The sequence below is a fragment of the Candoia aspera genome, chromosome 6 (genome assembly GCF_035149785.1).
Source record: "Candoia aspera isolate rCanAsp1 chromosome 6, rCanAsp1.hap2, whole genome shotgun sequence".
In the NCBI taxonomy this organism is placed as follows: Eukaryota; Metazoa; Chordata; class Lepidosauria; order Squamata; family Boidae; genus Candoia; species Candoia aspera.
Window position 1 is genome coordinate 54687784 of NC_086158.1, and position 27764 is coordinate 54715547.

General features: G+C 36.8%; 1 protein-coding gene across 1 annotated transcript; it reads left to right on the top strand.

The window, feature by feature from the left end:
• On the top strand, window positions 1-27302 carry ACSL5 (acyl-CoA synthetase long chain family member 5). Its single transcript, XM_063307156.1, has 21 exons — window positions 1-84; window positions 7586-7774; window positions 8074-8182; window positions 9923-9987; window positions 10068-10169; window positions 10678-10777; window positions 12215-12393; window positions 13375-13407; window positions 13510-13561; window positions 15157-15230; window positions 15366-15443; window positions 16282-16416; window positions 16873-17007; window positions 17125-17220; window positions 21811-21883; window positions 22146-22234; window positions 22324-22440; window positions 23768-23911; window positions 24163-24264; window positions 25735-25806; window positions 26595-27302. The coding sequence occupies exons 2-21, from the start codon at window positions 7619-7621 to the stop codon at window positions 26730-26732; spliced, it is 2049 nt and encodes a 682-aa protein (XP_063163226.1). The 5' UTR covers window positions 1-84; window positions 7586-7618; the 3' UTR covers window positions 26733-27302.
• Window positions 27303-27764: the final 462 nt, after the last annotated feature.

The following is a 27764-nucleotide window of genomic DNA, read 5'->3' on the forward strand; positions in this document are numbered from 1 at the left end:
GATAGCAAGGAGAGACCATATATAAGAATCATTTATGAAATTACTAGACTTTATTCTCTCTTCTGTTTCTGCAACTGAAAGAAGGTAAGCCAAGCAATTAACTTCCTTCCCTTCAAAATTGTTGAAATTGTTATATCTGTTTGAATATAACATACAGGGTTTGTGTGTGTGTGTGTGTGTGCGCGCCTTTGAGTCAGTTTTGACTCCTGGCAACTGCCTGGACTAGTCTCTGCATGCAGTTTTCTTGGAAAGGTTTTTTGAAAATGGTTGGCCTAGTACATGATTTATTATTGATCTAGATTTAAATATTTATTTTTCCTTATAAGCTATTAAGAAGAATTCCAGGGAGTTTCTGATGAGCAAATTTGCTTACAGTATTAGCAGTTGTAAATAATTGTAGGTAGCATTGAAAGAACCAATTTTTTCAATGGAAAAACTGAACAGATAATGCTTTTCCAAGACCATTTCCATGGTGCCATAATCTGCCCTTTTAAAATAAACCTGCTATTAAGCAATTATCAATTTCTACTTTTTGATTCTGGACATCAAGTCCTGTGTAATTTGGAGTTGCTAGCCCTGATGATCCATTCTCCTATTTTTAATAGCTTGATAGGCAAATGTTGACTGGATTTGCACTTCACACTGTGCCAAAATGTAGTTTCATTTTGGTTTAGCATGCTGTACAAACATATCATTGTGGTTTATAACACTAATGCATGGTTCAGTTTGAAGTGTAAATCCAGCTGACTGTGGTTTATTCAAAATACCATGTTAAACAAATAATAGCTTAGCTTGAACCCAGCTTTTAAGAGATAATGACAGAAGTTTTATTTACAATATGTTAATATGTTGCTCTCTCAGTTACCAGAGCAGAACCATTGAAGGAACATAACATCAGGTGAAGATCTTATGTTCATCTTTATCCAACATGGCTTGATGGCATTAATTAAATACTCCTGCAGCATAAACTGATATAAACTAATTATGTGATGTAAAAAACTAAAACTATGACAACTCACTGTAAACACAGCATAATTAATTTCTGAGTAAATACTAACAGGCTATCGTGTACCAGAGCTAAAATACTTTTGAGATGTGAATCCAGTTCACTGTCTTCGGATTTACAACTATTAAGTTCAGAACAGTTCTCCATTCAGCATACTTTCCTTCTTATTGTGAAGACTGCAATTTTTAATGAAAAAAATGGGGATAGAAGTTTAAAGTTGTAAAGGCAAAAGTCTGACCTATGAGCAATTCAGTTCATTTTCTGTCACTTTTTACCTAAATGTGGGTACTAGAATTCTTCACTTTCTACTACATTACAGAGAACAGCACACAGTTTAACATTACATATTTACAGAAATAAGCCCTACAAAATTATTGCTCATCAAATGTGTAAATACAGTAACATAACCTTGAGAACAATTACTCACTTCCTGGTTGAGAGGTCTGCCTTTTACTACAGCTGCTTCCAGCACTTCCTGAATATAACTATTATTTAAGGATGTGAGATAAGTCTGCTGTAGGCTTGTAGTGAGTGGTGTCTGTTTGGTAAGTACTTCTAAATACATTCTTCTCAAAAGTGGCTTGTTTGGCTTCAGTGACATAATCCAAATTACTTTCCCATTAAGGTGGCAGTGTATAACATTTAGGGTTGCTACATATAAAAGGTTGTGGCTAACATGGGCAGGTTTTTTTTTGCATTCTGTTATATATGATGGCAGCTCCTGTTGAACATTTGTATATTTTCTTTTTAAATGGTTTGGGGCTCAAATGACTGAAGGATGATTCCCCCACCCCCTATAGGAACTTATTCATGCAGGTACAGCGCATGCCAACAAAGGGAATTACAACTTGTCTATGGAAAGTCCTTTCTATATAGCTTTAGTTTTAAACTAACTACATCCAGGAGTTTTAGCTTATGTGTTTTAAAGTTAAGGGTGTTCACTGTTTTGTCTTGTGATTTTAATGGGTGGAGTATCCCCTAGAATACTAAACATTATTAAAAATTGTATAATTCACAAACATATGTAGCATACAGTATTGCTTATACAGGGGGAGGGTTTTTTTTAATTCTCATCTGTCTGACAATAAGTTTCAAAGGTGGCATATGATATATACAGCATAGCGTATTGATTTTAATAAGAAGGAAGCATGACAGAAAGATGTGTCATTTAAGGGCACAACATGCAAAGCCAGAAACAAAGCAAGTTATGGTTTAATACACTGGGTGAACATTTCACGTGAACATCTGAATGAACTGCAGCTCTTACTACTTCCCAATTAGTGAAGACCTAAAGCTGAATGAAAAATTATTCAGTAATCTAATTCCAGAAGACAGCTGGATCTAAGGAATAGTAAGCATTTGTAGAAGGACCTATTGTATGCCCTAATGTAAATTACGAAGTCCTACTTTTTCTAGGGGGCTCTTGTTGAGGTAAATTTTGCTAAATAACTTTGAGCAGCAATAGTTAGCTTGCTTCCTGTCATTTTTCTGCTTCCTGCTGCTCTAAAGGTCCTCTTACTCAGGACTCTCAATTCATTTGGAGACACTGTTCCCATATTCCACCTTCGAATCAATGAGATTCGAGCATGTGAAATACCATACGTTAAATATGACTAATTTCCAATTTATTTTCAAATGTAATGGAACTCAAAGTAGTTCTTTTGCGGACAAACAGCAGCTTTCAACATCACAAATAGTTTCAATAAGATTTTTTTTCTAAATAAAAGGAAGAAAAACCCTTTGAGGTGAGTCTCTGAATGAATTATAGTTATTCTGTACTTTAAGACTTAAATGATAAGAGTAGTTGTAAATTCACAACACCATGAACCTTCGAATTGCTCTTGCCATAGTTTCCTTTCTATCTGCTGATAAATGGGTCAAAAGGGCTTCTTGTACTAGTGGGATATGAGCACTTTTCAAGCATGCTAACAAGCCAGTAATGCGTGCACTAAAGGGCAAAAGCCACAGTTTGCAGAACCTTATGCAATAACTGAAGTTTTTATCACTTGAAACTGTTTAAACTTAGTACACTCCTTGGCATGTATGTGGTGAAAGATCTTGAAAGTATTAAATGATCCTTTGAAGTCTTAGTAATTCCAAAGTGGCAGTCTGATCTGCTTTTGGATTAGGGGTGGATCAGACCAATCAATTTACAATGTATGACTGTTCTTACAAAAAGGATTTAACTGATAGTACTTAGGCAGCTTGCATATAGCAGCACTGGAAACTTACGTCTCAATTTTTTCTACCCAGATGCAGAAATTTAGTTCTTTCAATTAATTCCATCCTATGAATTTTAGCCTACTATTCAAGCCTGTCTGGATCTTTTTGAATCTTTTCTATTTAATCTAAATTATCAGCCGCTAACTTACCTTTGTATTATTTGTAAACTTTAATCTCTACTTCCTCACTCAAATCACTGATAAAAACTGTGAATAGTTCCAGGCCCATTCAGTGTTTTCCTCCACATGGACATGAAAACGTGAATGAATGTTCTTTGGATGTAGTAATTCAGTCAACTGTGAGTCAAACTAACATAGTATCTTCTAGCCTATATGTTATATAGGAAAATATCATGAGGCACTCTGTTGAAGGTTTTGCTGAGGCCTAGTGCACTATGAATACAGCATTCTCCTGATTTACTAAACTAGTAACTTTATTAAAGGAAGAGATTAGTTTAATCAGGTACAATGCAGGCTCCTGTTAGTTCTAGCATGTCTACCCAAGTGCTCATAAGTATGCTTTTTGCCTAGTATAGACATTAAGTTGCCAGGTCTGTAATTTCTGGCCTTCCTTAATACCAAACTAGCAGATAAGAAGTTCTGTTTTTTCATCCTCACTCATTCACCAGTTACTCCTTGCAATGGATCTATGGCCTCTTTGGTTTTCTTTTAATTTCTAATCATAGCCAAAGAACTCTTTTATTTCTAACCATAGCCAATAACTTCTTTTTGTTGTTTTGATATCTTTCCCAAGCCTTATCTCATTCTGAGTTACCATTTCTGACACAGTTCCTGCAGCTTCTAGAGGCTACTTTGTATTCTTTAGGTACACTCCCCTCCTCCTATTTCCTTTTCCCTTCAGTATTTTAGAGAGCTCTCTATATCCACACTGGCCTTTAGATTTCTCCCATTTTTTCTTCTTATTGTGATTGTTTGCAATCACACCTCCAATATATCGTTTTGTAGAGTTTTCCATTCTTTCTGGCCAGTTTTTTCTGTAAGTATTTGAAATTGTTGAGTTGGATTTGTTTTCCCTTGAAGTTCATCAAAATCTACTCTTCTGAAGTGCAGTAGGGAGGACTGTCTCAGTTCCTTTTCCTCTGGATATCACAACTCAAAAAATAATAAAATCACTTTCTCCCAAAGTGCCAAATGCCTTCACTTCTTCAACCATTTTTTCTCTGTTAGGACAGGAGACCCTCTTCTTCTTCCTTCTACTTTCTCCTAAATGAAATTGTCAGCAAGAGAGCATATGCTGGAATTTTGACTAAGTTAGATTCTTAGCAGATGTTGGATATCTGAAATCCCCTTTATCACAATTGTGTGGCTGTTTGAAAGATTGGTCAACTGTTGCAGAAAGAACTCATCTATCTTCTGCCTGCCTAGATGCTATTTAAAAAACTCCCTCAGTAGCACTTCTGTTTCTACTTTTATACTTAACCCTCATATGAAGGAAAGTAAGGTGGCTTTCCAGGGATTTGTATGGATGTTTTTTTCCTATTTGATTTTTAAACGGAAGATAGTGGGGTTTGAATTAGGCAGATCATGTTGTTTATTCGTTTAGTCGCTTCCGACTCTTCGTGACTTCATGGACCAGCCCACGCCAGAGCTTCCTGTTGGTTGTCAACACCTCCAGCTCCCCCAGGGACGAGTCCGTCACCTCTAGAATATCATCCATCCACCTTGCCCTTGGTCGGCCCCTCTTCCTTTTGCCCTCCACTCTCCCTAGCATCAGCATCTTCTCCAGGGTGTCCTGTCTGATCATTATGAGGCAGATCATACACTCCACTAAAATGATTGAAGTTTTACAGTTCTAGTGAATACCCATTTCAGATCTTTCTTACAAAAACGATACATCTTATTACAGAAGATATATGGAAGAATGGACTACATCCTACAACATCAAGTGTTAGCCTGAAGGTTATGTCTATGCATACACATGTCCATGTTAGGGATATAAATACTAGGATTAAAGGAAACTGGAATGCAGAAAGTATCATTGGTGATAACTAATTGTTTATCAGTATCTATTCACTAACAAGTGAAAGCATACACACAGATATGCTTTATCAAATTAGTCAAGTTAGAAGTTGGTTTTTTTTTTCTTTTCTTGAATGATGCTGTGATTATCTTGAATGGGGGAAAGAGATCAAACATCTTTCTGTATTGCTTCCACTGTTAAGGGTTTCTGTAGTTTGGATTTCCACTATTATTGCACGCTATTAAAGGGAAAGCCACCTTGTTCAGGCCAGCAGAGGAAGCTAATTATTATTCCATCTACCTCAAGAGAAATCTTCTTGTATAATTAATTTTAACAAGTTTTATTACTAGGATATGATCTAACAAATTTTGTTCTCATGGAAAACATTAGATATTATTTAACCACTGCTAAAAGGCTCAACTGGTTCTATTTTGCTTGAACTTTTGATTTTGATGATGCCTGTTCCATAAATTTACTGCCAGCTATTTCCATGGACTGAGAGCTATGTTGACATGCTAGCTGTTTGGTTGTCAAGTTCCTCATTCATATTTATTCAGAGTAAAATTGTTCCACTTTAGGAGCGGGGGGATTGTCTTCATGAAAAACATGCTTGCAACCTTTTATCCTTGATTTTGCAGCATGAATTACCCACTTCTATTAATAATACAGAAGGATTCTGAATCAGAATTCTAAAATCTTCAGGACTTGGGCATTGCAATTCTGAACATAGGCCTGTCTTGCATATACAGTCATCTACTTAAGGATAAGGCAGAATGTAGGTCAGAGGGAAATGAAACACAGACACAACACATTTGAGTATGAAACAGATAAGTTACAATCCAAGTGATTCAACTCTATTTCCTGTGACTTGAACTAGAACAAAGGGCTGTTTTATTGCTAAATGTTGTATTCGGTTATCAATGCAAGGATGTTTGGGTAACCCCAACCTGCTGTTTGAATGGCCATTGTTAACAGCTAATGATCACTGCGCTGTCCGTATTCATTTCTTTTGACTTCACTGTTCCCAATTTCACACAGACATGAATATGCACATCCTAAGCCTGCACACAACTGAATTTGAAAAATATCATAGATATGGACTGACTGACCCTTGTCTTTGTGAATTAATTAGAGCTTATTTGGCTAATATAGCTGAGGTAGTAACAAGATCATTTCCCTAAGTTTAAGTTCTTCAAATCTTAATAAAAGTACCTGTACTGTCTCATTATACTTTTTGCATGAAAAGACTCAAAGTACTATAGAGCCCAGCCAATAAAAATTGCTCAGTTAAGCAGATAACGACTTAGTTCTAAAATTCTTTGTGGAATGTTAGCCTAAAATGAACTAATTTGAAAATTCCTGAAACATGTTTAATCCTAATGTAAACAGGCCTCCAGGTGGGTACTAGATATACTGCAGAATCCTGAGACATAACTAAAAACAGCGTTCAAGTTGGAAAATCAGCTGCCTGCAAGAATAAAAGTCAGTTTCTAGTTTACAAGAAACATTTTAGTTATTTTAAAGTAAGCAGTGATGCAGTATGAACACCTTGACATTTAAAATCTCTAGCTTCCCACAATTTTTCTCTTAGGACACAATTTTTCTTCTAGAAGTTGAAATGAAAATGTTTGCAAGTAATGATTTCTCGCAATGTATTGATTTCTGAAATGCCGTTGGCCTCCATGTAATTGATTTTCGCAAACTATTTTGTGTTTGATCAGTAATAATTGAGGATTTGGCATCACAAATATAAAGGTTAATTTCCTTTGAGTCCTGAAATTTTGAAATCCTCATTGAAAAGCTTTCATAGACTTTAAGAATGAATCTTTTGAAATAGATATATTTACTTTGCTTGGCATGGAAACTGTGAGAGTGGAAGCAAGACAGGGATGAATGTCCTGCAGCAGAAACTATATGGAAAGTTTTAAATACTAGCTCAATTTATCACAGTTATCAGGAGTATTTTTAACCTGCCTTCCCCAATATAGGCATCAACAGTACAATCTGATTCTTAGTTGTTCCCTGAAAGTCTTGTTGATCTTAATGGGGCAAAGGTAGTTGAAAATAGCATGTGCCAAGGGGCTGCATCATAGTTTCAGGCTTGGCTCAGTTAACACATTAACTCTTTGGCCTATTTGAAACAGCACAGGGACCAATTCAAATGATTATGGATATCATTACCTCTAATTTATTCTCTATAGCATGATCTTTCTCTGATCTTGATATGTTAATACTGATGATGTACTAGTTATTTTTGTTGAGGTTCAAACTCAGTGATAAGGTATGTATTCTCTGGTTCTTCAAAGGATGTTACTGATTCCTTTCTATATGAGTAGTGAATTTCTGACCATTGCTTTCTGGTCCCTCTTGTTTTAGGATTCAGCAGTCTGGCAGAAGCAATCCGTCAGAATGATTTGGTTACTTCAGGTCTTGTTTTCACCACTCCCAACTCCTGCTTTGATTGGTCTTATTACTTTTGGAACCACAGTTTTCCTATGGTTGATAACAAAACCCAAGCCAATTATACCCCCTCTTGACCTCAACAAACAATCTGCTGGCACCGAGGTAAAGCAAATGCTGAGTCTGTTCAAAACTGAATGTTGTGCTTCCCCCACCCCCAAGTGTGAAACAAGCAAACAAAAACCCTCAGGCAGTGATCAGAGTGAGAGTTAGTCTGACACTGGAATAGCTTACATTACTTTAATATTCTGTAAGAGAATTATTTATTGAGCAAACTTTATCACCGCCCATCTCCCTCCCAAATTGTTGTGTAAGTCAGCAAAACATGGATTTAGGTTGGTTATGGGTTTGGAAATGCATTCTCCATAGAAGTCCAAATCAATAGTAATGATTCCTTTATGTAGGGAGGAGCTAGAAGAAGTATGCTTGTCCCTGAAGGAAAGCTTCTGTCTTATTACTATGAGGATGCAAAGACTTTATATGAAGGATTCAGAAGAGGACGTTATGTATCAGGTTAGTGGGAATTAGTCCAGGTAATGTTGATACATCAAAATCAAATGACCATTATTGTCTAGATACTTTCTATCCTGGTATTAATTTGAATGGTTGGCCTTAAATCCTAAAAAAACATTTGAAACAGGGAGTGCTGTAGCACTTTTCACTTGCTTGAAACGGAGATGAGCACCGCCCCCTAGAGTCGGACATGACTGGACTTAATGTCAAGGGAAACCTTTACCTTTACCTTTAATAGTAAAAGTAAAAATAGTAAAAGGACTCATGGTTGCCATGTTGGTTTCTAGTTAGGTAAAGGTAAAGGTTTCCCTTGACGTAAAGTCCAGTTGTGTCCGACTCTAGGGGGCGGTGCTCATCTCCATTTCTAAGCCTTTAGAGCCGGCGTTGTCCATAGGACACTTCCAGGTCATGTGGCCAGCATGATGACACGGAACGCCGTTACCTTCCCGCCGAAGCGGTACCTATTGATCTACTCACATTTGCATGTTTTCGAGCTGCTAGGTGAGCAGGAGCTGGGACTAGCAATGGGAGCTCACCCCGCCGCGTGGTTTCGAACTGCCAACCTTCCGATCGACAGCTTAGCGGTTTAACCCGCAGCGCCACCGCGTCCCACTGGTTTCTAGTTACATAATGGAAAAGACATGGATCGTAGTCTTTCTATAATACTTAGCATTGATATAGCCCCTCTATTCTATTTAATATTCTTCTAAAGTAACTAACTTGTTCTAGACTATTCCCTTCATCAAAGTGAATCTTCTAAGATAACTTATTATAGACTCCTTGTTGTGGAAATAAAACTCCCATTGTAGGAGAAAAATGAAATGCTTGATTGCTATTTCATGACTTGGGCCAAATCAAATGATGCAACAGATCCGTGATTAATGGAGTGCAGGAGAAATACCTCAGCTAGGCTTGTGAAAGACTTTGAATTCAAAGGCAAAAAAAAGTGCTTTGGAGTATGTGGACCGATACATGATGGCATGCCCCATCTGCAACTTCCTAAACCAAATGCATATCTTCCCAGAGAAAGATGCACCACATTTAAGAAGTTGCAGACAGTGAGTGCTCTTCATGCTCCAAGCACAATTTTTTGCCTTTGAATTTGAAGCACAACACAGATCTGATGGAGGAGTCATTAATTAAATATTTCCACAATTTCAGCTGTCCATGCACATAGCTCAAGATGCTACTTTGACTTAGGTAGGGAGCAGAAGATTCATAGCATCTTCTCTGTGAACTTCTCCTTCATCCCTCAATAGCTCATACATCAGGGCTGACTTCTTTCTTTGGCCTCATTTCATTGGCAAAAGAGTACTCTGTGTTGCACTTCTGTGCTTAAATAAATCAAGATGTCGATCTTCAATCTCCTTCATACTGTTTATTCTCTTTCCATTAAGGTACTTCTTCATTATTTTACTCAGAATGTAATACAGAAAAGCTGTTGAAATATTTCTAATGCCTCTTGAAATGTCTTGATCTTTATATTTAAAATAATAATCTGTAACCAACATTCAAGCAAGGTAAATAGAATTCCCTGAATGGAAATGCATTCCTATACAAATGTACCTTAAATGTTTAACACCACAGATGCCCCACTGTTAAGATTTGTGTTTTAAAAGCACTGCTTAGCAGCTACTATATATGAAATCTTATTGATAATCCCATGAAATAAGCACATTGACATTCAATAATTTTGTTTTCCCTAAGCATACATTTTTCTTTTCTTTTCTTTCCTTGCAGAAAATGGTCCTTGTTTAGGATATCGAAAACCAAAGCAACCATACCAATGGCTATCTTATCAACAGGTTGGTTATAGAGCAATGCTTATGAATAAGCCAAACTTTTTGCAATATGAAGCACAATAAATTTTCACTTATATTTATAGGTCCTGGACAGAGCTGAATATTTGGGATCTGGCCTTTTGTACAAAGGATGTAAACCTTCATCGGATCAATTCATTGGCATCTTTGCTCAGAATAGGCCAGAGGTAACTTGTGTAAATTATAGTTTAGGAATATAACTATAATAACCAGTTACCTGAACTGATTAATTTATTTACAATATATGAACACAACAGACTGAGTGGATTCTTGGCATCCTTATGGTGCCTTATATATAGGATTTTGTTTGCCTTTACAAAATAGATTTGTATGGTTATTGTTTATTGTTTAGTGTTGGAGAAAATAATCCAAGTGGCACTGGAATTCTGGCTACCTATTTGGCCAGAGTTAATATGTGCTGTACAAAATATTTTCTAAGGAGACTTTTTTACATGCTGTTTACACAAGTGCTGCAGTTATTTGGATACTTTAATTACTAGCAGTTAGTGTCCCTATCTTGCTTCCTGCCGAGGTTCTTGTGTGTGGCTTCTGTTCAATGCAAGCAATACAAGCATAAGGCCTGTAATATAAATGTTGTTTAGTTCTCTGATAGGAGAATTATTAGCCTGTATGTGGAATGATATGTTACTCTTTTCTTTCTGTTTTCATATATAGTGGATCATCTCAGAGCTTGCCTGCTACACTTACTCAATGGTAATAGTTCCCCTTTATGATACTTTGGGTCCAGAGGCAATTGTGTTCATTGTCAATAAAGGTAAGACTTTTCCTCTCTCAGTGTGGTATGTATGTATGTATGTATGTATGTATGTATATGTATTTAAGGAGAAAATCCAGTGATGGAAACAGATTTGATTGCTGGCTCTCTGACCTTACATCTCAGCAAGTCTTTCAAAGTGTTTTTAATTCCAACAGTATTTATTCATATTCTATTTATTCACCATTTATTCAGCAAATTTATACCCTTTCTTTTCTACCAGAGTTCAAGGTGGTGTTCATGTTGTTCCATCTCCCTTTTTCCCCTACAACACTGAAGTAGATTGGGCTGGGAGAGAGTGACTGGCCCAAAGTCACCCAGTGAGTTTCCATGGATGAGGATGGACTAGAACCTCAGTTTCCAGGGTTCAGTGCCTTAACCACTACTCTACCCAATCCAACTTTTTTGCATAAATAAATCATTCCTGGCTCTGAAAAATCACTCCAGATTCGTTAGTTTATTTATAACTCAGGCAATGATATCTTTTAATATCAGTCCTGTTCAACATGTTGGAAATGGGGCCAGATTCAAGGACCTTAGTAATTAAACCTGTGGAATAACAGCAAAGATAATAGATTCTGGAACTTCATTGAACTTAGTGAAGTTTGCATCATAATAGCAAAAGCAACAATGAAAATTCAGTCCAAAGTAGAACTAGTTGGCTCTTTCACTCCAGTAATTAAATAACCCATAATGCTTTACTTGTGAAAAAAGTTGGTTGGATCACAACTTAGCAATAAAGCTTATTAAGGTTAATTGTACGGAAGATGTCTCTCTTGGGATAAATGTAATCATAATGGACTTCCTTTGCTAGTCTGGACAAGCTGGCTTCTCCCTTAACAGCATGGTATAACAAGCTATAGAAGCTCATGCAATGGTGACCTGATGGACCTTCCATAAAGCATGTATCAGGAATAGTTAGCATTTGGAAATAGTACAGTATGATCTCTCTGTTTCTCTCATGATTGCTCTTTTCTCACATTAGCTCAACCTAGTAGAGAATCTTGATAATGTTTATTTGAGAAGGTAAAGAGAGATTTGCCACTGCTGCCAGCACAGTGTTTTTAAGCAACATTTCTTGGACACCTGAGAGAATGTTTTGCTTATGCTATTTTGGGGAAATGATAGAATGAATGTAGATTAGGACTAGGCAAATCAAAAGTTACATATAGTCTTGAGCCTCTTTTTCGATGCCCCTTGATGCTATCAAGAGTAGGCTGTCAAATCCTGACAGCACAAACTGCAAAATAAAGTCTATCAAAGTAGTTATTGAAATTGTAACAGAGGCAAATGGCTTGATTTCTTAATAAAATGCTATTGACAAAAGCACCAAGGGAAGGCATTTCAGCAAGCAAACACTAACCTTGTGTGTTACATATCCCCTTATCTCCCAAATGGGAATGAGATAAAACTTTCCAATTGTTTGTATTCTTTCAGCTGACATCTCGACAGTGATCTGTGATAAACCTGAGAAAGCAGAGACAATACTGGAGAACTGTGAGCAAGGAAAAATGCCAGGATTAAAGACAATTGTTTTGATGGATCCTTTTGATGACAGACTAAAAGAAAAAGGAGTTACATTGGGAATTGAAATACTTTCTTTTCAGGCAGTTGAGGTATTGGATTGATTCTTCTAAGAAACTGTTGTTTTGACAGAAGATGCTAATTAACCTTAAATCTAGAAGAATAAATATGTTCACTACAGTGCCTTTGTAATTTAACAGTGAGTCTTAGAAGTTGTCATACTACATGTTCAGAGATCTCTTTGCATTCTAATGCTTCTGGAAGAAGTTAAACCATTTGATCAATAGGATAGAAAAACATGATAGAAGTATTCTTTTTAGGGTATTTTTTTTAATCAAATGGCATAGCATTTGGCCTGTATAGTTCTGACTTGACTGGATATCATGCTGGACACATACCCATCCTCTCTGTATTCTTATATTCATTTTTACAAACATTAATTACTAGGCAAGTTGGGATGACTTCACAATGTTGTCTTTATTTTTTTTTCAACCTAATCATTAATATCATGCAATCAGTCCTCTTTTCTTTTGCCTTGCAATATCAAATAAAACAGGACATTATATTGTATTGATTCTTAATAGAATCAATTCTTAATCTTGAAGTAAATTCTACCATGACTTCAATATTAAAAATTATCTCTAACTCACTTTCAACATTTGTATATAAGGGGGACTTTTCTGGATTAGGCCAACAGTCTGCTTAGTCCAGAATTTTGTGTCTCACAGTGGACAAACAGATGCATTCAGGAACCTCACAAAAGTAGATAGGAGGGTAATATCCCCCTTCTACTCTTGATTTCTAGCAGCTCACATTTAGGATACACTGCCATTGAGACTCCAGTTCTCCATTATTCTATTCAGCCCTTTTAAAATAGTCTAAATTGGTAGACCATCATCTTATTCAAATTTACATTGTTTAATAAAGTACTTAGCTTTTATTGGTCCTGAAACTCCCCACATTTAGATATAATAAATTATTCTAAGTTTGGACTTTTATTCATTTAGGAAAATCTCTTTGAAATCTCTTCCTGAACTTGTCTCAAGTACAGTTTTTTCTCCTTCCCCATACAGGCACTAGGAAAAGACAATTTAAGCAAACCAGTTGTAAGTACTAATTTTTTACTCATCAATTTTTGCCTGTTTATGACCAAGTGTAATATTAAATACCCATTTGGACTAAACTGTTATCTCATTATCTAATTTCAGCCTCCCAAACCAGAAGATCTTTGTGTTGTTTGCTTCACAAGTGGCACAACAGGTGGGCAATTCGAGAGAATGTTGGGCCATATGTTTTCTTTACTTAAAGAAGGTTGAAACATAACTCAGTTGACCTAATCATAAATAACATGTTTACTGATTGAACAAAGATGTTTCTGATATAGCCTATGGGGCTGTGCATAAATCCAGATTCAAAAGGCAAAAATGAATTCAGTGTATGCACATAGCCCCAGTCAGATGCATTTTAAACCAAACATGTCTTTCACCAGGCATGTCAGCTACTGGAGTTCAGAGAAGATGCAGCTGTTTTAAAGGTTTCCTAACAGGAGTCATGTGCATGCTCTGAATCTATTGCCTTTCAAAGTTTTGCCTTAATAGTTGTTTTTGCTATTTATTTAGAAGATTTTGAGAGGCTATCTCATGGTATTATATAATTGTTTGATGGTTTGATTGTTCAGGTTTTGATCTTTGAACATCAATTTGTCTTAGTCTGATAAAATAAAAATTAGTCCTTTCAGAAGTATGAAAAAAGTAATCAGAAATCTGGATAGGGTAGAGTGTATGTGAATTTCCACTCTGTGTAATTATCACCCTTCTAGTAGACAAAAAAATCTTCAATACAGATTAATGCAAAATTAAGTTGGCTTTTGCATTTTTAAAAAGTCAGTTTATTGTTAATCTTGTGAAAGTTATTGATGAGGAATTTGGTTTAAATATATTTGTAAATAATCTTGACTTAAAAGGCACAGTACTTGTGACAAGGCTGAGAGGAAAAGTGAATGCCTATATCAGTAGTAGGGAACTTCAGGCTATTTAGAAGGTGCTGAAATCCAGCTCCTAGTTTCCCACACCATTGGTACTAATTGCCGAAGCTGCTAATAGTTTTATTTTGCCAGCTATGATTTCCATCATTTCTCACAAAAAGTCTTCAGTACAGCTTGATGCAAAAACGAGTTGGCATTTATTTTGCATATTTAATTATTTATTTTATTTTATTTTTATCCCACCTTTTTTTATAAATAACTCAAGGTGGCGAACATACCTAATATTCCTTCCTCCTCCTATTTTCCCCACAACAACCCTGTGAGGTGAGTTGGGCTGAGAGAGAGTGACTGGCCCAAGGTCATCCAGCCAACAATAAAATAAGTCATTGTATTGTCAATCATGTGACTTTACTATTAGAATCATGCAATATATATTCAACTGATCAACTGATCAGTTTCAACTGATCAACTTACCTGCAGTCACAATTTTTAGAGGTAAGTTAAACTTGTTAAAGTTTAAAGATCCCAATTGTGTTCCAATCCAGACTGCAGATGCTGTGCCAATTTCTCATCAACCCACCCCTGACAGCTTCTATTCCCCTCCAAGAAATCCTTTTGTAATACTCTACAATTTCAAGAACAAGGAATAGTAGGGGAGGGATGATTTGCACAATACTTAATTATATAATTAATGCTAATAATAGTTAATTATGCATTCCAGATTAATAGCCTGGTGATTCAGAGTAAAATCTGGCCATTTTAAAATATTTCAGAAAGCATAATTGATATGCTTTTAATCTAAACAGAGTTTAGCCCTCACATGCTTAGTTTCTGAGAGCCAAGAACATATTTCTTTGAAATATCTTTTTAGGTAACCCTAAAGGAGCTTTGCTGACCCATGAAAATATTATTGCAGATGCTGCTGCTTTCCTAACAATCATAGAAGTAAGTTGTAACATGTTTTTAATTGTTAGCCACCCGGTTCATGAATTTGAGAAGGGCAACCTTTGTTGTCATTTTAAAACAACTGAAATAGCATCATTGTGATCCCAGCTGTTGATGCTTCTCTTTTTTTTCCAGACTACTGCTACTTGTGAGACATCAGATGTATCCATATCATACCTTCCTCTAGCTCATATGTTTGAGAGAATAGTGCAGGTAAATACCTTTCTAAGTTGTGTTTTCTAAGTTATGTTTTTCCATGAATCAAATTTGCATATACTGTATTATCAGGGGCGTCTGCAAGGTATGGTCCAAAAGGTCAAGATGGTGGCCGTAACACTGCAATCAAAGCTCTGACCATTTTTTATGTGCATTGCATATATGATACATATAAACTGCAGAACTTCAATTGCATTGTCGTGGCTGTCATTAACTTTTTGGACCATTCCCTGAGGACACCCCCGTATACCATGCTTTTTCTTAATTTTCAAAAGCTTATGTGAGGACTAACTTAGGCAATAAATGTCATTCCAGTTTATGATTTGTCCTTAATAGCAAACACATGGAGGCCTGTTTTGGATCAGGTCCTTTAGTTACAAGAAGGGGAAAACTAGTTCTTCCCATCTAGCTCCAAATGTATGGCAATCACTTCCCCATACATTTGATAGGGGGAAAAAACAGTGCCAATAAAGGTTTGTCTGTTTGAACCTTGCCTACACAGGGAAGGTGAACATAGCAACTCCAAGTATCTAAAGGCAGCAATTGCTTATTTCTTATTTTTGAGTTTTCTCTTAGCTTCTACTCTTTTACATTTGTAATAAGGAAGGATCTCTTGTTAGCACAAATATTCCTTGAACTGTTAGAGCCACATCTTTAATCTGTACGATCTGAAAGTGTTTTTCTAGTAATACCCTTTGTTGAAAATAATCTATTTTCTCCTTTTCTCTCTAATCATGATCTATCCAATTTGATTTCTGGATATCATCTAACTCTTGCCAAATGGGAATTAATAGCCTTGCAGAACGTTGAACTCAATTCTGTCATTTCCTTCTAGTCTGTACTGTACAGCAGTGGAGCAAGAGTGGGATTCTTCCAAGGTGATATTAAACTTCTTACAGATGACATGAAAGCACTGAAGCCAACAGTATTTCCAGTAGTGCCCCGGCTGCTCAATAGGATCTATGACAAGGTAAAACATGCAAAACAGCCTCCCCTTAAATGGCTACAATTGCTAACAAATATGGGTTACATGCTGTCATCTATTGACAGAAAATCAGCCACCAGCAAAATATTTTTTTTCTTTTCTTACTCTCATAAATCTGCTTCAGAGGATTAAGGGGTTCTTTGGGAAATGGTGTGGGGAAGGAGAGTGGGAAGTCTCATTGCTTAAGTATGGCTGAGTTCATACCACAAGTTGAGCTATATTTTACTTATGATTTATTGAATAAATGACAACTCCAACCCATTTCTCTGGATTTGTCTGCCAGCCGTATCAACATCCCATTCAGGATTAGAAAAATAATTGGTAGTTGTAGGGCAGCGCTAGTATCAGTGCATATCACAAATAAGAACAAAGTTGATTTTTGTGGAAGTCAAGTAGGCTGCCCACAATAGCTTTCTCATTAGGTGATCTAATCTATTGCAGATTCAAAGTGGTGCCCAAACAAGATTTAAGCAACTGTTGCTAAACGTTGCTGTAGGCAGAAAGCTTGCTGAACTGAAGCAGGGCATTGTCCGAAACTCTAGCATGTGGGACAAGCTAGTGTTCAGCAAAGTTCAGGTAGGTGTTCCTCTTTACATTTTGTCAAGGTTAATAGATGCAAGTCATGCTCTATGCAACTTATGCTACTCTTTCTTTTGATGATGCTTGACAAGTGTATTCTTCATTGCTTGACAGAAAACCACAGGTGGGAAGCTGAAACTAATAGTAACTGGTGCTGCTCCAATATCTCCATCTGTCCTAAAGTTCCTCAGAGCAGTCTTTGGCTGTCACGTAAGTACAGAATGCTGAAGGGAGTGTGTTGGCTTCCAAGTTCTGTTAATGCTGAGGGCTACAGCTTCTCTCCGGGCTAAGAGCTGCACTGGGCAGTATGGCAATGGCTGCAGCCCTGAAATGGTGGTTGTGACCAGACCCTTCAAGCTTACATGCTTCTGTTTTAATGGAACTGTCACAGAACTGGCACTATGAAAACACGATGTGAATTTATAACGAATGCGTGGGACTGAGTTTGAGTTTGGTTGAGCAACTGCATCACTAAGTTATCATTTTTTTACAACAGGCCTATGAACCAAAGTTCTGACCAAAAGTGCGATCAGCAGTACAGTTATTTAAAAGTTAATATTACAGGCAAATGAAAAGTCACCAATTGTTTAGCTTTTCTCTCTGAAAATATGTGGGCAGTAGCCACAAGCCAGTTGCTTTTCCCCTTTCCCATATCCCAGAAGTGGTATGAAAAAGTAGTCCAGTTTGTACCTAGTTTGGTGAAGATTTAGATGCTTTATGCCATAATACCATTTTCTTACCTGGTTACTGCTTCTTCCTTTAAATTCTCTTCCCCATTGTGTATTGAATTATATGGGAGAGATACAAATAAGAGCTACCTGCAGGCGTAATTGTTTGAAATGGCATGTTAAAGTTGTTTCAAGCAATGCGTACCATTCTTTATGAATGCTTATTTTGCATTTGGTTTTTTTTTAATCATATGGCATAGCAGTTCAGTGTTCATGCTGCTTTTTTCTTGCTGTGAAATCCTTGTGAGGACCAGCAGCCAACTGTGTAGACTATTTAGCCGTGACAAGTCACATTGCCCGGGGTGCATCATGAAGAGGCTAGTCTACATTGTACTGAGTTGGGCTGAGACAGAGGGACTGGCCCATGGTCACCCAGCCGGCTTTCATGCCTAAGGCAGGACTAGAACCCACAGACTCCTGGTTTCTAGCCCAGAACCTTAGCCACTTGACCAAACTGGCTCTCTTGCATTTGGTGAATGTACTCAAAACAGTATTGCTCGGATCTTCCTCTATAGCATATAGCAGGTCCTAGAAAAGGAGATAATGGTATCTTGTTTGAAAAGGAGCTGTCAAGCCTTAGCAATCATAGTGATGGTCTTCTAGGATGGTCTGTTCTCCACCTGTCTTTTAGGTCTCTCAGTAGTGCATTCATTGTTTTTATAACCAAGTCCATCCATCTTGCTGGGGGTCGTCATCTTTTTGTCTTTTCTGTCACTTTCCCCAGCATTATGGCCGCCTCAAGTGAGCTGGATCTTTGCATAATTTGTCTAAAATATGATAGTTTGAGCCTGATCATTTGTACCTTAAGTGAGAACGCTGGATTAATCTTCTCTATGATCTGATCCATTTGTTAGTTTTCCTGCTTATCTGTGGTATTCTACAATACCAGAGTTCAAAAGCATAAATATTGTTTCCATCTTGCTTTTTTAAAGTCCAACTTTCACATCCATAGAGTGTCACAGGGAAAAAAACCCTGCATTTTTCTAATCTCTTTAGACAGACATGTCATGGCATCTGAAATCTTTTCCACGGCCTTCATTACCATCCTACCAATTGCTCATCTGTGGCAATACATCACCGGTGTATTTCCTGCTGGTTGCTTTACTGCTGATAGTTGATCCTAAAGGGTAGAAGCTATCCACCATTTCAATACCTTTATTGTCAGTTCTAAGGCTGGTTGCTTTAGCTGTTGTCATTAGTTTGGCTTCTTCATACTTAATCATAGCCCCATTTTTTCACTGTGTTCTCTAACTTTCATTATGAGAGCTTGCAAAAACATTTGCATTTTCAGCTATCAGAGCAGTGACATCAGGATAGAGCAGGTTATTTATGTTTCTTCTTCCAGTTTTAAAATCACCCTCTTCTTTCAATCCAGCTTTCTTCAATATTTCACATACAGGTTGAATAAATAAAAGTGTATACAGCCTTTCTCATTCCTTAGCAAAACAGATTGGCTTCATGTTGGCAATGTACCTTCTGGACTGTGGCTTCCTGACCTGTGTAAAAGTTTCACATGAGAACAATGAAACGTTCTGGGATTCCTATTTTCCTCAGGACATTCCACAGCTTGACATGGGTGACATAACTGAAAGCTTTTCTACAATTAATGAAGCACCTATTGACTTATTTTTAGTATTCTTTGGCTTTATTAATTATACAGAATACATCAGCAATAATGTATCTTTTTCCTAGCCTTTTCTACAAACACCTTGAACACCTGGCATTTCCTTTTCCACATAGGGTTCTATTCTGAATTGGATGATCCTGAGATTTAATTTGCCAGCATGTTAGATTAAGGATATTGTGTGAAAGCTTGCAAAAATTCTTAATTCTCCTTTCTTTAGTATTGATATGTAGACTGACTTTTTCTTTTTTCCTTTTTTGTATATAATTGTATTAAAATTTTTAAGAACAAAGGTAAAAACTAATACAAACTATAAAGTAAGGAAGAAAAAAAGAAAAAGAAATCAAAGAAAAAGCTAAAAGTGCAAGAAAGAAAGATAAAATAAAACAAAAATAAAGAAAGAAGATATAAAGCAGGGGCTTCCAGGCTTCTTTACAGCAGTGATAAGAACAATTATACATTTACTTCCTTCTCTAAAGTTGCATCATGACTTTCCTCTTTCTATAACCTATCCTGTTTAATCATCAAAACCATAAATAAATAATCATAATGCAAAAAGTCCATAAGGGATTTCCACTCAACAATAAATGTAGATACTGTCTTTTCTCTAATCAAAGAAGTCAATTTGTCCATCTCAGCAAGTTCCATCATCTTCACCTACCATTCCTCCATTGTAAGTATTGCCAAATCTTTCCATGCTTTAGACTGACTTTTGCCAATCTGTTGATCACTGTGTTATTCTCCAGATTTGCTGGGATACTCTGGTTAGAGCTTTTACTGATTCTTCCTTTGTTGATACCCATATTTCTATAGATATCCCATCAATTCCTGTAGTCTTCTCATTTGGTAATGGCTGGATGATGATCTGACTTCATCTTCTAGTACTAGAGGTCCTTATGAGTAGGGAATATCTTGGATGTTGACATCAGTACTGTATAGAATTTCAGTATACGCCATTGGTGCATCCATTGGTGTCCTTTAGTATACCAATTTGAGGTTGGAACCTTATTGTCAGGGCAGCCACACTTCAAATAAAACACAGACTCACTTAGAGGGTCTAAGGATTTCTGGCTTTACTGAAATGGAATGCATACAGAGCGAAAGATGGGAATCCTTATGGGGTGACAGGTTGCCCTGTTTATACTTTGTTGGCGGACGTTGTGCTTCTCCACCCTCGAGCCAGGACCAGATGGGCGCTTGAGGTTGTGATGGGTTAGTTGATGGGTGATTCCGCCGATCTTCTTTGTCTCTCTGCCTTCGTCTGGACCAGATGCGTCCCCTGGGGAAATGGAAGGATGTTTCCTCGATCTTTCGTTAGGTGTTAAATTCTGTCTGATGGGCGCTCCTATTGTGTGAGATGTGTGAATGTGTCCCTAGGGGAATGGTGTGTTGGTTTTCCTGCCTCTCGATGGGTGTCTGTGGTGCTTACCTATTGTATAATGGATTTCCTTTTAGTCGTGGGTGCTTAGTGGATGCCCGGGTGATTTAAGGATTATGGTTATCCCTTCCCTTTTACCTAATGTGCATGTTCCCTGTTGTGATGCCCATAGGCCTTGCAACGGGGGACATGACACTTATGCTGAGTTTGGAGAACTTTTGGAAGACATTCCTTGTTATATTTTTGGTCTGTTTCTATCTTCAATGTCATTTCCAATATCACTGTAATATTGCTCCTTGTCTTGTCTAAATGTCTCATTTGCTTATCAATTAATATGAAGTACTTCAATACTGATTCATATAAAGCTTATTGAACAACAGTGTTTTAACTCTGGAGAAGTACCATTTTATTTATTTATTCAATTTGTATAGCCACCAATCTCAGCAAGTGGCTCTAGGTGGTGAACAATCTTAAAATAAATTAAAAACAAATTCTCATCAAAGATACAAAAATTAAAATACGCTGCAGCTGAGGAAGATATCACTATTAATGGTTGTTAACACAATAAGATGGGACCCTTTATTTTGACAATATAGGATTACGTAGGTTGTAGATTTATTTCTGGCGGGACGCGGTGGCGCTGCGGGTTAAACCGCTGAAGTGTCGATCGGAAGGTCGGCGGTTCGAAACTGCGCGGCGGGGTGAGCTCCCGTTGCTCGTCCCAGCTCCTGCACACCAAGCAGTTCGAAAACATGAAAATGTGAGTAGATTAATTGGTACCGCTTTGGCGGGAAGGTAATGGCGTTCCGTGAGTCATGCTGGCCACATGACCCAGAAGTGTCTAGGACAACGCCGGCTCTAAGGCTTAGAACGGAGATGAGCACCACCCCCTAGAGTCGGACACGACTGGACTTTACGTCAAGGGAAACCTTTACCTTTACCTAGATTTATTTCTGCCAGAGATTAATGGCTTGTATTACAACTATCTTGTAATGATTTATACTAAAACCACAAAATTGCAGCTGAATCTCAAGAACTGAATAAAATCAAGCTTTTGTCTTCCTAATCAGGTTTTAGAGGCATATGGTCAGACAGAATGCTCAGGTGGCTGCTCAGTCACAATGCCAGGAGACTGCAAAGCAGGTAAATTTCTTAAATTTTCATGTGTGGACAGTGATCACTTGGGCTTCAATTTAGAATTGAGATTACTTTGGAAATATGAGTTACAATAATTTTCATATGAGGGTTAGAAGATAATATTAAAATATACCTTTAGTTCAGGCAGATGTAGGATTTTCCATCAGGAACTATAGTATTTAATTCTTTAAATTCTGTTCTAATACATTTTGCAAACAAACAAGACACCACTCACATCACATGCTGTGTTTCGGGTTGTGTTCTTTAGGTCATGTTGGACCCCCTCTACCCTGTAACATCATAAAACTTGAAGATGTGCCAGAAATGAACTATTTTGCATCAAACAATGAAGGGGAAGTACGTATCTTCTTTCTGATCGGGCATTGTGTGAATTTATCTTTTTAAATCAAAGGCAATTGAATAGTAACACTGTATGTATTTTATAGGTTTGTATTAAAGGGCCAAATGTATTCAAGGGTTATTTAAAAGACCCTGAGAAAACAGCAGAAGCACTTGATAATGATGGATGGCTTCATACTGGAGATATTGGGAAATGGATACCGGTAAGCTGTTCGTCGCTGATTTGTTGGTCTCCATGCTATACTGTAACTAACTGTAGCAAATAAGTTATGAAAAATATACCTTCAACTGTTTTCAGGTGCTTAGAATGTTTTCCTTTGCAAAGAGGATTACTATTACACTTGGAATATTTAAGATAAAATGATATAATACCAATGGTATGCTTAGTCTCCATATTGCCTCCTGGTCTACAGTAATATGGATGCCTTCAAGTAGGAGCAAAATTTAATGCAATGAAATGTGGAATTTGACTTTTAAGTTTTGCAGTTGGTAATGGTATGTTTCTCTGGAATGCTTCATAAATTGTCTCTCACTTATAATCTCTATCTTCCATTGCTTCCATCTTTCTTTCCCACCAAATACATACATACATACCCCAACCAATCAACCAACCAAGAAAACATAGAAGGAAAGATATAATAGCTGCATAATGTCTCTTGATTGGAAAAATCCTTGCATATAGTTAGGTTTTTGTTTTTAAAGACCTGAAGAGGAATCAAGGCAGAATACATTTCAGGAAATTCTACCCTATCTAGTGTCCAAAGTTCATTTGATTTTTGGCCAGTGTACTTTTTTCTTCATTTTTTTGTCAGATGAAACAAGGGTCTAGTAATTAGTGTGTCAGGAGTAAAAAAAAATCCTTAAAAGCCCTATCGATAATGATTAATTTATAGACTTGAATGGCAACTAGAAATCCATACCAACATTTCAAATATTAAATCATGACACAACAGCAATTGCACCCACCCTAAAGTAAATTGTAGCTCATTGGGGCCCACTGTATTACTTATTCCTGCAAAGATAAATGGCATCTTAACTTGGTGTTTGGGAGCATGGCTCACAATTTATGTGGTAAAGCAGTAGTTGAAGTACTCTGCACCTATATATGTTGCAAACACAGGATTCACCTTGGAGGTTAATGCTTCCTTTGCATCTAAGTCATGCCTAGGCACAACTATTGAGCAATAACTATTAAGAGGCCCTTTGAAGTATGCAAGAAATCAGTGCCTAAAACATCAATTTCTGGGGTGTCTTTGGCAAAAGAAACAGCTTAGATCTGACATCAGTTTCCAATATTGAATGGAAATGTTTTTGGAAACCTTAAAAACTAGTAAGTGAATAGATAAATACTGTAATTATTTTCTAAAATCTTGCATCTTACAAAACCTGAATTTCAGGTCTTTAGCAATGATGTATCATTGTTTAAAACAAGCTCCTCAGAAGTGTTACAGTGTAAGAACATACGTAAATGATTCCATTTTTCTGTTCTATGAATTACCGAACTTCCCATTTTATTACATTCTTCTGTAGGATAATGTATTGAAGATAATTGACAGAAAGAAGAATATCTTCAAATTATCTCAAGGAGAATATATTGCACCTGAAAAGATTGAAAACATCTACATCAGAAGTTCTCCTGTAGCACAAGTCTTTGTGCATGGAGATAGCCTTCAGGTAACAACGTGTTCCTTTGAGAGTTTTACCTTGACTCACAAGGTTATTTGCCCCATTTTATTTGCCCAGTTTTAATTGTGACTATCAAATGAATGACATACTCAAACAACTTTTCTTCCAAACATGAAATAAAGGACATCTCTTCCAAAGAAAGAAGGGATTTTGTATGTTTCAGAGAATTTCTTGAAGAAGAAATACTTTCTTTTCCAAGGTGCCTAAAATCTGGGTATGTTCTTTGCTTCCCTAAACAGTCTTTCTTGGTGGGTATAGTGGTTCCTGATGCAGAAACTCTTCCAGCATTTGCAGAAAACCTGGGAGTAAAAGATTCATATGAAGAACTCTGCAAAAATTCAGTAGGTGGACAAACTTTTTACTTTCTGATGAATTAAAAATTCCTTAAGTTGTAAGAGAAAACTGTTAAGCTAAATTTTGTAGTGAAATATTATGGGGGTTAATGAATGTGTGTGTGTGTCTGTGTCATCTGATCTATAATATTGTATATTTGATTTTGGCTGAATACACTACGAAGCCAGGCACTGTATTTTGGAAATATATTTCAGTGCTTTCAATGGGGAAACTGGTTGAAACAATTCATGGCTTTATAAAATGTGTTAGTATACACAGCATACTATCAGGGATGTGGTGGCGCTGCAGGTTAAACCGCTGAGCTGCTGAGCTTGCTGATCGGAAGGTCGGCGGTTCGAATCCGCATGACGGGGTGAGCTCCCGTTGCTAGTCCCAGCTCCTGCCAACCTAGCAGTTCGAAAACATGCAAATGTGAGTAGATTAATAGGTACCGCTTCGGCGGGCAGGTAACGGCGTTCTGTGACTGTCATGCTGGCCACATGACCAGTGTCTATGGACAAACGCTGGCTCTTCGGCTTTGAAACGGAGGTGAGCACCGCCCCCTAGAGTCGGACACGACTGGACTTAATGTCAAGGGAAACCTTTACCGTTACCTTATACACAGTAGGTGAATATGCATGTTGTAAAATATCATTACTTATCAAATCATCTGAGCAAGAACCACTTACTGATTTTGTATTTATCTTTGTCATCACAATAGTCTACTTGCCAGATTAAATTTAAGCAAGGTAACTCTACAAATGGGAGAAAAATGGATATCCAATAGAATAGTGTTCTTAAACCAAGATTTAGCATTCCAAGCGTTATGGAATGAACTGAGGGTTTATGCACTGTTTTCTTATAGGTATCTCTCTGCATTGTTTTTGTATATTTTATATTAAAGTTTGCACTTTGAGAAGCATTATTACCTTCCATGGAGTTGCTTAGCACAAAATCAATAGCTTGTTGGGTATTAATCTAGAAACTGGGAAAGGCCTTGCATTTAGTCTGCACATATATTTTGTGTGTGTATGTATGCATGAGTTGATAGTTCTTGATATCTCTATAAAAGAATTAAAATTATGACTCTTAATTGAGAAAAGCAAATCTCTGAAAGCAAAATATGAGAGGTTGGCATAAGTTGAATTTATCTTAATGAATTAAGATATGAAAGGAAAAATTGCAATGAACATGCTGACTAGGAAGAATTAATTTATAGAAGTATTTTTAATGTCTATCATTTCTTAGCACTTATCCTACAAACACTTCTAGTACAGAGTCTGAATTCTTCTGTTGTTATACCATACAGAAAGACTAATCAGGTTAATTACTTGCTTTTTTGTTTAGAATACCATTATTTTCAGTCTATATTTGACTTATGCTTTCAATAAGCAGTTGTATCTACATCTAGGTTAGTAATATTTTTTAATTTTCAAAATGATAACCTGTTAACTGTTAAGCTCCACTTTTCCTTCTAGGTAGTGAATAAAGCTATACTGATGGACATGATCAAATTGGGGAAAGAAGCTGGCCTGAAGGCCTTTGAACAAGTAAGTAATTATCCAGGAAATTGCTGAAGATAACTATTTTTATAATGATTTCAAAAAAGATTCAGTGGAGAAAAAAAGATTCAGTGGAGAACCTATTGCTCTATTATTAAATTTCAATTCACATTATGGTGAATAGCCCTAAATGTTGTGCCCTCCCTAAAGTTTCCTCTTACTTCTCCCTCCTGTGATTTGATATAGAAGATGAAGATTTATATATTCATTTTACTTGTATTGGAAAGACTCTTGAATGCATAAACAGAAAAGTGCTATAATACCTAATTCGGAACAGAGTATAACAACACTCTGGGCATGTTTGCTGATCATAGCCCTTCACATGTATCCTGAATCCTAGAGGTTCTAGTGAAGCCAAGCTGACCTTACTGTTTAGAATTGGTTTCCAAAAGACTTCAGAATTAACAGTGGTACATTTCTGACATTCTGAAACAGATAGTTTGAATCTCCATTCTTGGCCTTTGACAAATTTGGCACACAGTTAATACATTAATAACAACTATATGTTTTGGGGGATTTCTTGAAGGCAATGTTTCATTCCCCATATTATTCCAAATAGCGTTAGCCCTAATCTTTTGGGCTAAACGTTAATACGTTAATACTTTCAGTGGAAGATATTATTCCATAAATATGAAAATGAAATAAGGATGCTGTAGACTCCATCCTGTTACACTGTTATTCTGTTGTTTAACTTCTGTAGGTAAAATGGTAACTGCCTTCACAGTAGTTAGATGTGTCAAACATTTTTGATTATGATAAAATATTTTCTCTACCAGGTGAAATACATCTACCTTCATCCAGATCCATTTACAGTTGAAAATGGACTCTTAACCCCAACACTGAAGGCAAAAAGATCAGATGTTGTCAAATGCTTCAGGAGTCAAATAGATGCTTTCTATGCTTCTAACATGTAAAGGAATGAAGGCCACCTTGATTGAACATATTGACAGTGGACTATGAAAGTGCCTAACTGGCAAGGGAAACACCTAAAAGAAACCAACAAGCATGGTAGATCTGTATTGTAGGAGGTTAGAGTGCCCCATTTATAGCTATATGCCTAGGAAGACAAAGCAGACTGCACTGGCTTGAAACTATATTTTCCTTTGTTGTACAACCCTAACTGAAATGGAAAAGCATTGAATGTTTTAAAAACATACTAAAATTTTGAGTTTATGGGAAAATATTGAATCACTGTTTGATTCAGTTGATATGCCAATACACTAAATATTAATTGCATAACAAGGATAATATATATATTATCTGGGTCCCAAAACATTATATATATGTTTTCGGAGCCAGTCATAGAACTGTAGAATATACTTTTTGTACCTATAACATTCATCACTCGAAGATGAGCACTTAAATATACTAGCATCAAATGTACATACCTTCTAAGTTGGTATATCCCAATCCTGCTAAGGCACAAAATGACTATATCTGCTAGCTAAAACTTGAATATGAAAAATAAAAACCTGGTGAAAGTACATATCCTAAAACATATTTGTCAATTTATCCACAAATACAAAGACATTTGGAATATCCAAACATGTTGAACTCATGGTTGACTTTAGTTTTAAACTGGGTTGGCACATCATGCTAACCAAACCAACCACATATTATGGTTTACTGCAGGGTTCTCAAGACTTTGCAGTACCATAACCCCTAAAATAAAAATAATAAATGAAAATGAATAATCTTTCCATGGACAGAACTAATTTATTTCAATGGAGCCTAGGTAGGGCAAGAGAGCCAGTTTGGTGCAGTGGCTAAGGCATCAGGCTAGAAACTGGGAGACTGAGTTCTAGTCCTGCCTTAGGCACAAAGCCAGCTGGGTGGCCTTGGGCCAGTCACTCTCTTGACCCTAGGAAGGAGGCAATGGCAAACCACTTCCGAAAACCTTATCAAGAAAAATGCAAGGACTTGTCCAGGCAGTCTCCGAGAATTGA

Bases quoted from the DNA above. Each gene is read 5' to 3' on its own strand.
- ACSL5 (XM_063307156.1), top strand. From the start codon at position 7,619: ATGATTTGGTTACTTCAGGTCTTGTTTTCACCACTCCCAACTCCTGCT. The intron at 16,417-16,872 runs GTAAAACATGCA...AATCTATTGCAG, and splicing joins TCAATAGGATCTATGACAAG to ATTCAAAGTGGTGCCCAAAC. The intron at 24,265-25,734 runs GTAGGTGGACAA...TTTTCCTTCTAG, and splicing joins AAGAACTCTGCAAAAATTCA to GTAGTGAATAAAGCTATACT.